The following is a 15,566-nucleotide window of genomic DNA, read 5'->3' as shown; positions in this document are numbered from 1 at the left end:
CGAGCCCTTAGGGTAAATAGACTCAGTCCAAGAGGCAAATATCCCCACTCGTATGGCAGACTGAGACCAGAAGGCCCCAGTGGGAGGGCAGCCAGCCCTGAACGAAGCGAGAGGTAGTAATGTAGCCACCTTCCATTCCAACATACCTGCTCCATGCTGACCTAAAGCCCAAAAAAGCTGAATCTCACTGCCCTCCTAGAATTGAAGCATTTGAATGTAGGGACTGAGTGTCTCTGCTCTGGCCTCCTTGCACCTCCTCCAAGGCCAAGGACAGTGCTGCTACTGAAGGTACTATCGATGCCTGCACTGAGTCATCTTCAAATAGTTCAGAGCCCCTCCATGTGTAAGGCACGTACTCGGTTAATACTTTCGCTATAGAGCCAACCGGTGGCACAGCAGTGATACAGTGCTCTGTGATGCTGGGCCCTCAGGAAAGATCCTGAGCTCTCATCTGAGGCCTCCCCAGGCACTCTGAGCTCAAGCGTACCCATGATCCCAGCTGGCTGGGGGTGGATGCAGCATGAAGACCTTGTTGAGGGTGGCCCCTCTTTCTTTCTCTGTCTCCCTCTCATGGAATAAGTAAATAAACTTTTTAATAATAATAATAATAATAATAATAATAATAATAATCGGGGAAGGGCCAGCAGGTGGCATGGTGGTTAAAGGTGCTGGATTCTCACATGGCAGACTGCTGTTCAAGTCCTAGACCCGGCAGCTCACTCTCTTACTTTCCCTTTCTCTCTCTCTCCATCTGGTCAAATTAAAAATAATAATAATAAATGGAATTAAGTAATAATTCTTTTTAAAAAAATTCAAAAAATGATAATAATTGGGACCAGCAGATAGCATAATGGTTACATCGCTGGACTCACATGTAGTCAACCACAGTTCAAGTCCCAGACCTGGTGACTTAAAACTCATGCAGGACACATGTGTGTGCGTGCCCAAAATCCCAAGAGGAAAATTAGAAGGAATTGCAGAGTAGCCATCCCCCCTGAGGGGTGATTTCTTGCTTTCTGTCTCATTGTTTCGCTCTGTCTCTCCAGCGAGCTCATGTGCCCTATAGCAAAAATCTCTCAAAACAAAAAAATGATAATATTAAGAATTTTACTAGAGACCAGTAGTTGGCATAACGGCTATGTCGCTGGACTCCCACGTAGTCGACCACAGTTTGAGTCCTGGACTCGGTGGCTTATACTCAGGCTGGGCGCGTATGTGTGTGTGCCCCAGATACCGAGAGGAGAATGGAGGAGAAGTGATTGCGGCGTCGCCATCCCACCTGGGGGGTGATTTCTCACTTTCTATTTTTCTGTCTCTCTCTGTCTTTCTGGCGAGTGCACGTGCCCTATAGCAAAAACCTCTAAAAAAATAATAATAATTTTACTATAGCCAATGCTTGGTAAACATTTACTACGTGCCAGGAACTGATCTGAACACTTTACATAAATTCGTTTAATCCTCACAACTCCATAAGGCGGATATTGTTACGATTCCTCATTGTGCAGATGAAGAAACATATAGGAAGGTTAAAGAAACAGCCCAGGGTCACAGAAACAGCAAGCATCCACAGCAGGGCTTCAAACTATGAACTGTGTTTCTACAGCCCTAATCTTAAGTAATTAAAAACAAAAATAACAACAACAACAAAAAAATTATGTCTCAAGATTAAAGTACTTAGCTTGGGGGGCCAGCAGATGGAATAGTAGTCAAGGTGCTGGACACTCCCATATGATCGACCAAGGTTCGAGTCCTGGACCTGGTGGCTTGCTTTCTCACTTTCCCCCATCCCTCCTCTGTGTCTCTCTCTGGTCAAATTAGAATAAATGAATGAACAAGTAAAATTAAATTAATTTTTTTTAAAAGTACTTAGCTTGGGAGTTGTTCTGTTGTTATAATTTCCTGCAAAAGCCAGTATCTGAGAGGAGCCCCTGCCCACAATTCCTAGCAGGCAGCGGGCTGCCTCATAGGCTACCCACAGGAGGGCTCTGAGGCCCCAGCAGGATCTTGGCTGAGTTGGAGCTTTGACAAGGACCAAGACTCCATGCCACCCAAAGGGAGGAACATGGGATGGAGGTGGGGCAGCTGTTGAGCAGCAAACGTAGAGTGAACATCGACACTCCTGCCACATCGTGAAATGATGGGGAAACACGACATGGGTTCTGCCAGGCAAAGCAGAGAATTAAGGCAACACAATAACCACGGGAAGCACTGTGCCAGGAGGCCAAAATTCTGGTCCAAACCTACAGTACACTGGGCAAGAGGAAGCTTCTCTAAACCTCAGTTTCCTCCTCCTTCTCCCCTCAAAGTGCCACCTACGACTCCCAGAAGCACATGCAGGGAGAAGCTCTCTGCTCCTTTCATATAGCAATGCTGAGCTGTCTCTGCCCACCACCTGCCCCAGCTCTCCTACTGCTTCTGAGACAAATTCCCACCAGCCCAGTGCTTCAAGCAATACAAATATGGGGTCTTACAGGACTCAGTTTCAGAAATCAAACTGGGTCCCCCGTACTAAGATCAAGGTGTCAGCAGGGCTGTTCCCTCTGGAAGCTCCAGGGGAAGGATCCATTTCCTACTCTCCCCAGCTACAGGAGGCACCCACATTCCTGGGCTGGCCCTTCCTCCACCTCCAAAGCTAGCAAGGGCTGGTGCAGTCCATCTCACAGGATAGCACCTTGACCTCCACCTCCCAGCACTCCACAGCCCTCTGGATACCTAGGGTCCACTCCCTGTCAGAGGTCAGCTGATTAGCAACCGCAATTACTCCTTGCCTTGGAAGGTGACATGCCCAAAGTTCTGGGGATCAAGACATGGATCTCTTTGGGGGGCCATAATTCTGCCTACTATCTCATCATAGGGCTTTCTGTGCCAGGGGCAGCCATTACATATGACTGAAATACCAGCTGTTACATAATACTGAAATACCCAATCACAGCAGAAGACGAGCCCTAGGAACAGCTCACCCATCATGGGCCCTCACCTCCTTCTCCAGTTCCAAGTCCACCAGGGTTTCCTGCATCTTCTCCTGGCGCCCCAGCCTTCTCTGCAGTCCATCCAGTTCCTCCCTGAGCAGCCCATTGGTCTCTCTCATCTCCCTGTCAGGACCAGAAACACTCAAACAGTCACAAACTCTGGGGATGAATTTGAAAGCTCAGGGTTTGGGACCCCTGTCCCTCAGGAGGCTACATGGTAGCTCCTTGTCCAAGAACCCACACTCCGCCTCGCAGAGGCACAGCACGCCCATGCGCCCTCCTTACCTCAGGCGAGCATTCTCTTCACGCAGCTGCTTCAGCTCCCGCTCCATCTTAGGGAGCCGCAGCAGCTCAGACTTCATGTTCTTCACAATCGCAGCATCCTGCTCTTGCAGGGACAGCTTCTGCTCCAGCTCCTGAGCAAGGCCAGAGGCAGAGAGGGAGAAAGAACAGGTAATCAGGCCGTGAAGAGACATGGAGGAGGCTTAAATGCATATTGTGATGTGGAAGAAGCCAGATGAAAAGGCTACTGTAGGATTCCAAATACAGGACACTCTGGAAAAGGCAAGATGATGCAGAGACGGAAAGGATCAGGGCCCAGGGGAGGGTGGGAGAAACAGGCACAGCCAAGGGTGTGCCTATAGAGCAATCCTTCCGACCACGGTCCCCCTTCCCACAGCACACTGCAGGCCCATATTCATGTGCTACCTGTCCTTGGGGAGTTCCCAGGGCAGGGACCTATCTCAGCATTGGCCCACAGATACTCGAGAATAGCACCTCTCACTCTTCCTATGTCAAGTCTGCTTCTGTCACTCTAGGAGCATGTGTGTTAATGACCAAGTCACTCCACTCATGAGGTCAGACTTTACCTGACAATGTCAGGCCCCCAGGGACACGGAATGACAGGTGGGATCCATTAGTGACAATTCACTGAACAGACTGAGACTATGAGGACAGGATCAAATCAATCATTCATTCAACAAACACTAACAGTGCCCATCTTTGTCCAGGTGCCAGGCAAGTAGCAGGACCAGAGTGGTGCAGTGATGGATGAGGCCTCTGCTGGAGAAGACAGGTATCAGGGCCTATAGGCAGGCGAATATTGAGAGGCGGGTCAAGGGCTGCAGGGACGGACGAGGGGCCTGGGAGATTTGGGCCAGGAGGCTTGAAGCAGTGGGGCTGGTTGAGGGTGCCCGAGGAGAAGAACAAGGTCAGGAAGGCCCAGAGGTCTGAGGGCCTGGCCGAACAGGCAGAACTCAGGGGCAGCACGGAGTCAGCCACACAGGCCTGGGGTTCAGCGTGGGGTTTGGATGTTACCCTAAAGGCAGCGGGAAGCCACCCAAGCCTCAGCAGTCCCCACCACCTCACACTTGCTGGGCATGTGCTCCCTGGAACCTGGTCCTTCCCTCTGACAGTGTCTTCCCTGGTAGAGTGGCATGGTCTACACTTGGGTCAGATAGACTTGTCTTTGAGACCTAGCTCAGTCACATACTGGCTGGATAACTTAGAAGCAACTTTTCAAGCTCTCTAAGCTTATTTTACACCATCTTCACAACACTCAAGAGTATTTGAAGTTACTACATTTACTTTTGTGTATTTGTGGTCGGTCTTCCTCTACCAGAATGCAAATAGAACTGTCTGTCTCCTTCACCATGCATCCCTGGCACCCAGCACAGGGCCCAGTCCACAGAGGATGCAATCAGTTAACACCACAGGAATCTCACTGTCAATGCCACCTGGGGTGCCCCCAGTTCAGACAAGCCTGCAGGTGGCAGGAGGGCCGAGACCACCACTGGAATATCAAGATACATACCCAAGGGCTGAAATGGGACAACTCACCTTAACCTTCTGCTCATGGTCTGCACTCACTTCTTGGCTAGTCTGGAGCTCCTGAATTCTCTGATTGGCTTCCTGCCATTTTCTATTGAAAGAAGAACACATCATGTGCAGAAATAGGAATGTGGAAAGACCAAGAATTCTCAACCAGAGTACTCCCCAGCTCAGACCCACAAAGGCATTCCTATTCTAGGGGTACCCCCAAGATCCTGGGCTCCAGCCTCTGCTGACAGGCTCTGAGACTTCAGCATCCTCAGCTGGATAGGACAGGGGGGTTAGAGGGACCACCTGCAAGGCCCTCTCCAGCTGAGGCACCCCACAGTGCGCTTCATTCCTCACAGCTGCTCACACCCAGGCATCCATCGACCCTGATGCGGGTGGAGCAGAGCCTCCTCAGGACTGTCCTCCATCCTCTGCCAAGGAGCCAGAATGCACCTAAGACCACATTTGCTAAGGGAGGCCAAACTCTTCCAAGGGTTTGCTAAGAATGCTGCTGTACCTCCAGCCAAATGCTCACACTCATTCCCTGTGCCGGAAATCTCTTCCTAGCCACGTCTCAGTCAAGTCAGGGCATGTCCTGCTCACCCTTCAAAACCTACTTCAATTTAACACCTTCTCTTGAAGTCCTTTACAAGAAAAAATGCCACCACCCCCCACTCCAAGAGGGAAAAAGCTGCTGCCAGTTCTAACTCCAGGGACACTCAGATGCCTCCTCCATCCTGGCTCCAGGAACCCTCAAGACACCCCATATCCTGGCTCTGGGGACACTCAAGACAACCCCATCCTTGTTCTCGGGACATTCAAGATGTCCTCCCATCCTGGTGCCCATTGTCCTTGGCTCCAGAGCTTCATGTCTGTCCCTCCTGAGTGGGTGGATGAGGACAGCAGTGTATGAAGGAAGCACCTAGACCCCATCCAGCCTACCCAGCCCCACACTCACTTGTGCTGCAATTCAAACTGCTCCTTCAGCTCCTGCTTCTCAGACTCCAGGCGCTTCACCTGCATCTCCTGGTCCATCACATTCCACTGCAATTCTGAGATCTTCCCCTTCAACACACTGATGGTCTGAAAGCAAGAGAGGGTACAGAAGAGCCACTCACTGAGGCTGAGCCCACCAACGAATGGAGTTGCACCTCTCACACAGAGACGGAGGTGGAAGGAAGAGCCTACTACCTTCCATCTGCTGCAACTGAGGCAGGGGACTGTCGCCTTCTCTTTGGGAATCCAAGCCTGGGCAGCCAGGGAACATGTAGCTAAGCAGAGGAGAGGGAGTCCCTAGCAAGGGTCCCCCCAGATGCAACACTCAAGAGTGCCCAGATTCCTGTTCCCCACATGCTGACAGAAGAGATCTAGATCACAGCCAAGACATCTATTGGGTCACTGGAAAAGTCATAATATGTTTTCTGGTTTTCTCTGCAAAAACGTGTCATGACCTTTCCAACAACCCGATAGAAAAGCTGGGCCCAGTAAGGGAGCTTGAGGAGCAATAGCTGCCACCAGCCCACGTGGGCCGGACTCTCAAGCCTGGTGCCTGGTGAGCTCTACGTCGGTGGCCCTGCTCTCACAACAACCCAGACCACCAGGCATCTGCACCCTGACCCCGTGTGGCCAGCTGTCTCCCCACCACACCTCTGCTCTCATCCTCACCTTCTCAGCACAGGATTCCTTCCCTAACTCCCCACCATGCCATCACTTCACTGTGTACCGAAGATGTTACCTATGGACAATAGTGAGGGACTCGCCAAGAAGTAGGAAACCAAAGACTGAGGTTGTGCCAGAACTGGGCTATGAAAGCCAAACAGGAGGAGAAACTAAAAGAAACCTTGCAGACAGAGAACTCCCAGGCTGGAGAGTGGGGCTGTCACCTGCCAGGAAAGCCATGTTACTTGAAAGAGGAGTGTTCAGAGCAAAGGCAGAGAGCCCGGGGTGGCAATCCTAGGGCAGAGCCAGAGCTGCAAACCCCAGGGATGACCCTACTGCCACCTTGTGCTCTGATCATATCTCACCAGGCAGCCTTCCAATGTTTTTAAGCCCTGTAGCTGACGTGGGGAAAGAGCACAGGTCAAACCAACATGAAAAGCCAGTTCACCTAAAAGCATTGCTGTAAATTAACACATGGAAATGCATGAGCCTCGTATCTACTCCAGGGACTTGACAAGCTAAGTGCAAGATTGTAGGCACCTGGCAAACTCACCAATTAAGAAACACCGATTGGTCCCTGCCTCTCTGCAAACAGGTCATAGCACCATGTCCCTGAGAACCCAGGCCTAACCCAGCACCCACTGAAATGTACCACACTGTTCACCCCAACCCCCTCTGGAGAAGCCAGCATGGTCCCATCATCAATCTGTACAGTTCGTCACAACACTGAGGTATCCATTTGGGAATCAAAAAAAGAATAAAGGTTAAAAAAAATATCAAATAGTGGAACTAAGTCAGTGGTAACAACATTCCTCAACGCTGAAGCTACATGGGTTCACATCCCAAGGTCCCCTTGTACATAAAAGGTACAGGCTCACATGCCCATGATCCTGGCTGCGTGAGGATGGGGATGAATCATGGCATAAAGATTCTGATGGGGAATCTGTTTCTCTCTCTCATCAGAGAAATAAATTAATATTTTCTCAAAAATGCCCAGTTTTTAAATACATACACATGAGATAATAAACATATTCTTTGAGAGGACTCACTCAATTTAAATATACACACTAAGCATGAGGCACAATGCAGATACAGGGGATGAGACATCGTGCCCTCATGGAGGACAAATATTGTGGACAAATCAGGCCACTGACAAGTAAAAAATAGATAACTTCAGAGAGTGGCAAGTGTCGTGATTCAGAACAGTCTGATAAGAAAATGTAGCTGCGAGAGAAAAGGATTATGACCATGGACAACTTCCATTAGTAGATGCTAAGGCATGAAAAAATAAAACCACTAACATTTGTGATGCCTCAACTGGCCTGAACCCTCTAGGCTGGACCCCACTCAGCATCCTCCCTGTCCTACCTACAGTGAGGGTCTCACTCTCCTCTGCCCTGCACCGAGTGCCAGGTATGACACTCCCTCCCCAAGGAACTGTGGGGCCTAACTGTCCTCTAGCACAGTCCAGAGCACATGGCCTGGGACCCAGAAGAGAGGCCAGTAAGGCGAGGCAGAGCAGGCTTCTCTGGAAGCCAATCACGCCTCCTCTCCTGCCAACACTCGCTTCAGAAGACAGATGTGGGAACAACCTTAACATGCTCCCCAGTGCTGCCAAAGCAAAAATAACCTGCAGCCTGCTTCCGAGGATCTATCAAGTAGAGAAAACTGTGCAGAGATGGAATACCAATGATCTGATGCACCCATCTCCCTCCCTAGCAGTTTTTCATCTGTTTCCTCTTGGCACCTGTGATCTTGAACACCACAGAGAAGGGACAGGAAAGGTCAGAAGAGTCCAATTTCCACCAGCACCAATGTGCAGGCTGTTTCCAAAACACCTACAACCTACATTGGACTACAGTTCATATCTGTTCTGGTTCAAAGATATCCTCAGATGCCATCAGAAGCTAATAGACCCTCCTGATAATCAAAGAAATGCAAATCCAGAGGTACATGCTTACATCTTTTTGGGGAAAAAAAAAAAAGGATTTCCAGAAAATACCACTACCTATGACAGGAAGGCTACAATGAAGCTAGACTATGTAGCAGTGGCTGTGACTGTAATAGAACAACTGGTAGCAATAGCCACTGAGAAAACTGTAACTGGGGACCTTATGACCCTAGGGTTCTGGCCAAACAAAGTAATTCAACAAAAGCAAAATGGCTGGGGACCAGCCAGTGGTATGGTGGTTAAGGTGCTGGACTCCCCCATTGCCAACCATGGTTCGAGTCATAAACCCGGTGGCTTGCTTTCTCACATTCCCTTTCTGTCTCTCTAGTCAAATTAAAAAATAATAATAACAAATAAAATTTTAAGAAAAGCAAAATGGCTACATGTATGGTGCTGTCTGCCATACAGATAAAGAGGGTATGTATATTTAAAAAAAAAAAAATTGAAAATGACAAAGAATGAATTAGTTGGGGGCCAGCAGGTGGCATAGTGGTTAAGGCACTGGAACTCACACATGTGGACTGTAGTTCGTGTCCCAGTCCCAGCAGCTTGAAACTCATGCTGGGCACATGTGCATGCGTGTCCAAGGTCCTGAGAGGAGAATGGAAGAGAAGGGATTGTGGTATGCCCTTCCCTGCTGGGACGTGATTTCTTGTTCTCTCTCTCTCTCTCTCTCTCTCTCTGTCTCTGTCTCTTTGGTAAGCACACACACCCTATAGCAAAAATCTCTCTCAAAAAAAATTAGTCAACCATAAAAATTAATAATTATGAAAACAAAAAGAAGAGTGCTCAACTTATTAACTGAAAATCACAAAATGGAAAATTAATATTTTTGTGATGATTACAACTATGCAAAAAATGTAGGTACATGTGTGGGAAGTATAATTCAAAAACAAAAACACCATGGAGCAATAGTAGTGGAGTTTGGAGTGCATTCACTCTTTTTTAAATTTATTTATTTAACTGCCAGAGAATACATGTACTCATCAAAGAGAGACAGAGTGACAGAGAGAGGAGAGGAGGAAACCACACACCCGGCAGGGCATGGTCACGCTGCCATTCCTTCTCTATTTCCCCACCCTCTCTCAATTTGGGGCATGCATGCACACACACTCAGCATGTTTTTCAAGGTACCAGGGCCAAGATTCTAAAAACAGTCACCCAAGTGAGATCAGACTCCCTTAACAAGTAGGAACACAGGGCCAGCCCAACTCTTTTGCCGTGGAAAGTGGCTGAAGGAGGTGACCCTCTAGCCAGGCTGCCTAGTCCCCAGCAGCAGCCAGCCTTCTGCTCACCTCACCGGCTTCGGCCAGGCTGTCCTCCTTCTCCCGCAGCTTCTTGCCCACAGCGTCCAGGCTCTGCTTACACAGCCTGTTGCGCTCCAGCTGCTCCTTCATCTTCTCCTCCGCTGTGGCCTCCCGCTCTTGAAGCTGCCGGATGCGTGTCAGGAGCTCCTGGTTGCGGTCAACCTCACGCTGTCAAGAGGGAAGAACTTGGCAAGTGTGACATGTGGCCCCCAGGGAGATGAGAGCAGGAAGACATCAACCCCCATGCCTCTCTCAGGACAGACCACAGAGGCCCAGAGATGAGCTGCGTGGGACCCATTAGCAGAGACAGTGGCAGAACCAGGCCAATATCTGTGACCCTGATTCTGATGCCAGGGCTCCTGCCATGGCAGCAGGGTGTGTGTATGAGAAGCCAAGATCATACCACACACTCCTCACACTGACTGCTCAATGATCGTCTTTGCGAGAAGGAGACAGATCATGGAAAATCTAAAATTCAGACTTGACCTTGGAAAGAAGCTGAGCTTGTGCAGCACCAGCAGATTCTGTCTACCTGCACTCAGGACATCATTAAAATGAGTCAGTATTCCCCCAGTGAGCAGAGACTAAAGCAGAGACCAGTGTGTGGACATGAGGCTGCAGACAGAACAGTTTACATGGGACTCAAATCCGCCATCTCACGCAAGCCTTCAGAGCCACTGTTACTGACCTCGGGGAGAAGGAATGGCGCGTGCTGGTGAGGAAGGGACAGGAGGTGTGAACTGCGCTCACACCTCCTCACTCCAATCACCCACAGAGACATAAAAGTACCTTCTGAGCCCCTAAGAAGGGACTGCAGAGGCAGAATCCTGGCCACGTGGAGCCTGGTGACCTGGTGACCTCTCGCCCTCCCTTTGTATGGAAGCTGCCTGCATGAGCCCCCTTCAAGAACCAGGTTCTCCAGAGCCTATCTGACTCAGACCAAGTGCTCAGACACTGTCCAGGACACTCCAGCCCCAAACCAAGGAAGAGTCTAATAAAACGCAGCCTCCTTGAGAAGAGGCTGACCCATACATCAAAGGGACAACAGGGGACAGGAGCTGCAAATATAGCCTAATAACAGCTAGGGGCCCTCCATAGGGGGGGGAGGGGGGCGAGAATGCAGGATTAGCGGTCAGCACTGTCATGGCCAGAAGGTGGCAACTCTATGGTGCTGCCAGTCCCAAGCACAAACATTCAGGCAGGTCTACAGATATCTATGTCATACCACCTGGCAGGTGTTACCAAGATGAGACTCCCACCTGCCTGTCCCATCCACAGCCAAAACTAGTAGCCCCTGAAAACCAAGGTAGATTCCCAAGCCCTCAAGGAACAACTGGAAACTAAGAGTTCCTGGGGTCTCATTCAGATGTGCCTGTGACCAGGGAAAGAAGGCCTTTTGGAAGATGGCTTGACCTCAGCACGAGGCCCCAGCATGAGGTCTAAGTTCAGTCACCCCTGCATCCTTATCCTTGGATGTCCCCAGAAAAGACCTTCAGAGATGCTGCACTGATTCCTCAGTCATCCAAGCTCACAACTCATGCGGGACACTGGATATCCTGGGCAGAGTCAGGCAGCCCCTATCATTAAGGGACTTGTGTCCCAGAGATGCCCCAAATTCCCAACACCATTCCTTCTGCATGACAGCAAGGGCCATGCCATCAGCATGACACTTCCCTCAGTCTGATGGCCCCTGGTGCCACCCCTCTATGCCTACCCCTAAAAAAAGAGCACTTCAATCTAAGAAGGTTTCTGTGGCCTCTCCCTCTCCTTCCTAATTCTTCCAGGGCCCTACTAGCACTGACCTGGTGGTCAGCATTAGCCCTGCCTCACTCTGAGTGGCCAGATGGCCAATTCGAGGTGGCAGCATCCCACCCTCAGGCAGTCTCTGGGCTCCTTGAGCCCATATAACATGTTGCAGGTGGGAGTCTGCACACCAGGTTCAAATAACGCCAATGAGCATCATACAGGGAAGATATCAGCTATTTTTACAGGGACTAGGAAGATGTGTGAATACGCCATATAAAGCAAGAACAGGGCCAGATATCTGTCCTCATAGAAAGGACCAGAAGGCCAGAGAGCCTCTCTGGTCTAATGCTCTGCTTGCATCTTGGCATCATTTCCACAGCTGATCAGCACTTACTGAAAAGCCTGGCAAAGAGCTGTTAATCAAAGCAAAGGAAGCAGAGTATCCATGCACTAAGTGAATTAAGGAAAAATCTCCTATCTTCCCTGAGTTAACAAGGGTTGTGTTTTCCCAGCTGCCTGGGTAAGCCAGGAGAACCACAAAGCAACACTGAGGCTGAAGGGGTCTCTGCTCTGAGGCCCTACAACAGTTCTGGCAAGACCCAGCCTGGACCCAAAACCCTAATGCAACCTGGTGACTTTCTAAACCTGTCACCCAACACCATCTGGTATTTCTGCACACCTACATTCCTCTTCTTCCAGTGAGAAGAGGAAACCAAGTGGCCCAGTGGAGTGAGTCGGCCAGAACCATAGCCTCGCTGAAGAGCAGACACAATGGGACACCCTTTGCACTGCCCCAACTTCATGCTACCCTCTCATGTGACATCAAGCACAGGTGCTATCAAGTCCATCTCATTAGGTGGCCTCAGAAAGACCCTGGAAACCCTAAATCAGAGTCTGGGACTTCCTGCCGCTGGGTCCTATCGCTTACAGTCTGTTAGGCAGCACGCACAGCACCTGGCCCCACCTGAACTCACCTCATAGTTCCTGGCGCTGGTGCTGGCTGCTCGCTCCAGCTCCACTCGAGCTCTCTTATGACTCAGCTCCATCTGCATCTTCTCCCGCTCCACCTGGATCAGATGGGACTTCGAACGGATCTGTTCCGCTCTTTCCTCCAACTGTGCAGGACACACGCAAAGAAAAAACAGAACACCCAGTAGCTGTGTCAAAGAAAGCAAGTGGCTCAATTCAAAGACACATTCACTGAGCGCCCATGAGGGTGGAAGGATGAAACTACTGGGCACCTGGTTGAGATACAGTTGAAGAAAACAGCAAAGAGATAAGAAAGAATGAGATGAAGATGTTAGGAGCACAGTGTGTAAGCTTGTTTTAGGAAAGCAAATACATTTGTTTTCTATTGCTGTGTAGCAAATCACCACAAATGTAGTGGCTTAAAATGTTATCCATGGGGACCAGCAGGTGGCGTGGTGGTTAAGACGCTGGACACTCCCATGTGGCCAACCACGGTTCAAGTCCTGAACTTGGTGGCTTGCTTTCTCACTTTCTCACTTTCCCACTCTCTCTCTGTCTCTGTCTCTGTTCCTCTCTCTGGTCAAATTAAAATAAATAAATAAATAAATAAATAAGTTAAAAAAAAAAATGTTACCCATGGCCCAGCGGCAGTAGCACATGCTGGATACTGTTATTCAGCAGACTTAGGCCACATGGGAGACAAAGGTTCAATTTCCAACCCACCCCATAAAGCCCTATGTGGTGGCACATACCTGTGGTCCCAGCTACTCAAAAGGCTGAGGGAGAACAGTGGCATGCCAAGACACTGCCTAAAACAATCCCCCCCATACATACACACACACACACACACACCACATACAAACATAAAAACTTTTTAAAATAAAACAAAACACTGGGACCGGATGTAACATGGTGGTTGGGATGCATAGGCAAAAGCAATTCAAGTCCCAGACCTGGCAGCATGAGAATCATGCCAGACGTGTGTACATGCATGCCCAAGGTCCCAAGATGAGTATGGAGAAGAGGGGACTGTGGTGTGGCCATTCCCCTCTTAGGGAACGATTTCTCACTTTCCCTCTCCCTGTATCTCTGTAATGAGCATGTGCCCTATAGCAAAAACCTAAATCAATCAATCAATCCCCTCCCATTTATTGTCAATTCTGCAGATCAGAAATCCAAATACTCATGGCTGGGTTTTAGGATCAGGGTCTCCCAACGCTAAAGCTGACACTGTTGGCCAGGATGTGTTCCCATCTGGAGCTCAGAATCCTCTTGCAGGCTTGAGGTCCAGTCTCCCCACTGCTAGCCTTAGCTGCTATCCATTCTGAGAAGCTGCCCACATCCCTTGCCACTTCATCTCCAAAGCCAACCACAGCAGGTCCTTCGCTCATCAGATCTCTCCCCTGCTCTGCATTTGACTTCTCTGTCTCACCTGGATTGCAAGGACCAATGTGATTAGGATAGCTCCACCCAGGTAACCCCCCCATCTGACTTGAAACTTAATGATATCTGCAAACACTTACTGCACCGATACCCCTCAGTGATTGGATAACTAAGAGAATATGTAGGTGAGTGTGTGCCAGCATTCCAGAATTTGAGAGCCACCTTAGACATCTGCCCACCACAGAGGGGTAGGGAAATATAGGTGATTCAAACCTGAGGGCCCAAAAGACACACCACCCAGTTGCAGGATCTCTGACTCTTCACACAGGCTAGATGCCTTGCAGTTCAATATCTCCTGCAGAGTCTTTATTGAATCAGAACCTTCCTTTTAAACACATTCTCAAGGAATTTATGTGCATATTAAGGTTTAAGAAACACTGAGCTAGAGTGGTAGTTCCCAACAGGGGACAGTTTTACCCCAGGGAACATTTGGCACTGTCTGGATATACTATTTTTTTTTAAATTTTTACTCATACTCCATAGTTCTTTTTTTTTAAGAATTATTTTTATTTAACTTTATTTATTATTATTATCATTATTTTTTTCCAGGTTGATCCAAGAGAGACAGAGAGAGAGAGAGGAAGTGAGCAAGCAAGCCACCAGGTCCGAGACTTGAACCATGGTCGGCCATGTGGGAGTCCAGCACCTTTAACCACCATGCCACTTGCCGGCCCCTGTCTGGATATACTTCTGATTGTCACAGGAGGCGGCTGGATGTGTCTGCTACAGAACCCAGGAGGTAGAAGCCAGAGAAGTTGCTACACATCTACTGTGCACATGATAGTCCTACAAACAAAGAATTACCCAGCTGAATGCCAGCCGGGCCACAGGTGAGAAGCCCTGGGTTGGACTGAGGCATCTCTCTATCCTTCTCACCAACATTCTTTCGGGGGGAGGGGGGCAAGAAATTTTTATTCCTTGTATTTCTTTATAGTAGGTATTTCTTTGTGCCTACCATATTTATTCATATTTTTATCCCTACTATATTCATAGTATTTTATATTCTTTTGCTATGGCTTGAATGTATTTCCGAAAACTTCATTGAGTTGAGACAGGTTGTGATAGGATTAAAAGAGTGAAAAGTTAATTTAACTGTGGTATTAGAAGATAGAGCCTGAGGGCTGGCAGTTATGTCACTGGACTCCCACATGGCCACACGTGGTTCGAATCCTGGACTAAGTAGCTTGAAAATCACATCAGGCATGTGTGCATCTGTGCCCAAGGTCCCAGGAGGATTTGGAGGAGAATGGATTGCAGCATAGCCATTCCCTATGGAAGGTGATTTCTTTTTTTTTTCTTTTTTGGAGAGGTTTTTGCTATAGGGCATGTGCGCTCACCAGACAGACAGAGAGAGACAGAGAGACAGAAAGCGAGAAATCACCCCCCGGGGGGATGGTCACACCGCAGTCCCTTCTCTTCCATTCTCCTCTCAGGATCTTGGGCATGCACGCACACACGCCCGGCTTGAGTTTAAGCCACCGGGTCCGGGACTCGAACCACGGTCGACTACGTGGGAGTCCAGTGACACAGCCATTATGCTAACTGTTGGTCCCTGGGAGGTGATTTCTCACTTTCCCTCTCATCATCTCTGTCCATCTCTCTCCCCGATGAGCACATGTGCCCTAAGGCAAAAAACTCTTAAAAAAGAAAGAAAGGAAGGAAGGAAGGAAGGAAGAAATGTGCCCTAAGGCAAAAAACTCTTAA

General features: G+C 49.1%; 1 protein-coding gene across 5 annotated transcripts in view; it reads right to left on the bottom strand.

Annotated features, from left to right (window-relative positions):
• The window catches only part of MAD1L1 (mitotic arrest deficient 1 like 1), a 598,556-nt gene that overhangs the window by 569,199 nt on the left and 13,791 nt on the right, over nt 1-15,566 (bottom strand). For all 5 annotated transcript variants that reach the window (XM_006167865.3, XM_006167866.3, XM_006167868.3 and 2 more), the window contains exons 3-8: nt 12,425-12,565; nt 9,693-9,872; nt 5,746-5,870; nt 4,809-4,890; nt 3,255-3,385; nt 2,978-3,092 (exon numbers count right to left, since the gene is read on the bottom strand). In XM_006167865.3, the coding sequence (XP_006167927.1) occupies nt 2,978-3,092; nt 3,255-3,385; nt 4,809-4,890; nt 5,746-5,870; nt 9,693-9,872; nt 12,425-12,565 (774 nt within the window). The remainder of the gene's footprint in view (nt 1-2,977; nt 3,093-3,254; nt 3,386-4,808; nt 4,891-5,745; nt 5,871-9,692; nt 9,873-12,424; nt 12,566-15,566) is intronic.

The sequence above is a fragment of the Tupaia chinensis genome, unplaced genomic scaffold (genome assembly GCF_000334495.1).
Source record: "Tupaia chinensis unplaced genomic scaffold, TupChi_1.0 Scaffold145208_1, whole genome shotgun sequence".
In the NCBI taxonomy this organism is placed as follows: Eukaryota; Metazoa; Chordata; class Mammalia; order Scandentia; family Tupaiidae; genus Tupaia; species Tupaia belangeri.
This window is presented reverse-complemented; position numbering and strand designations above follow the sequence as displayed.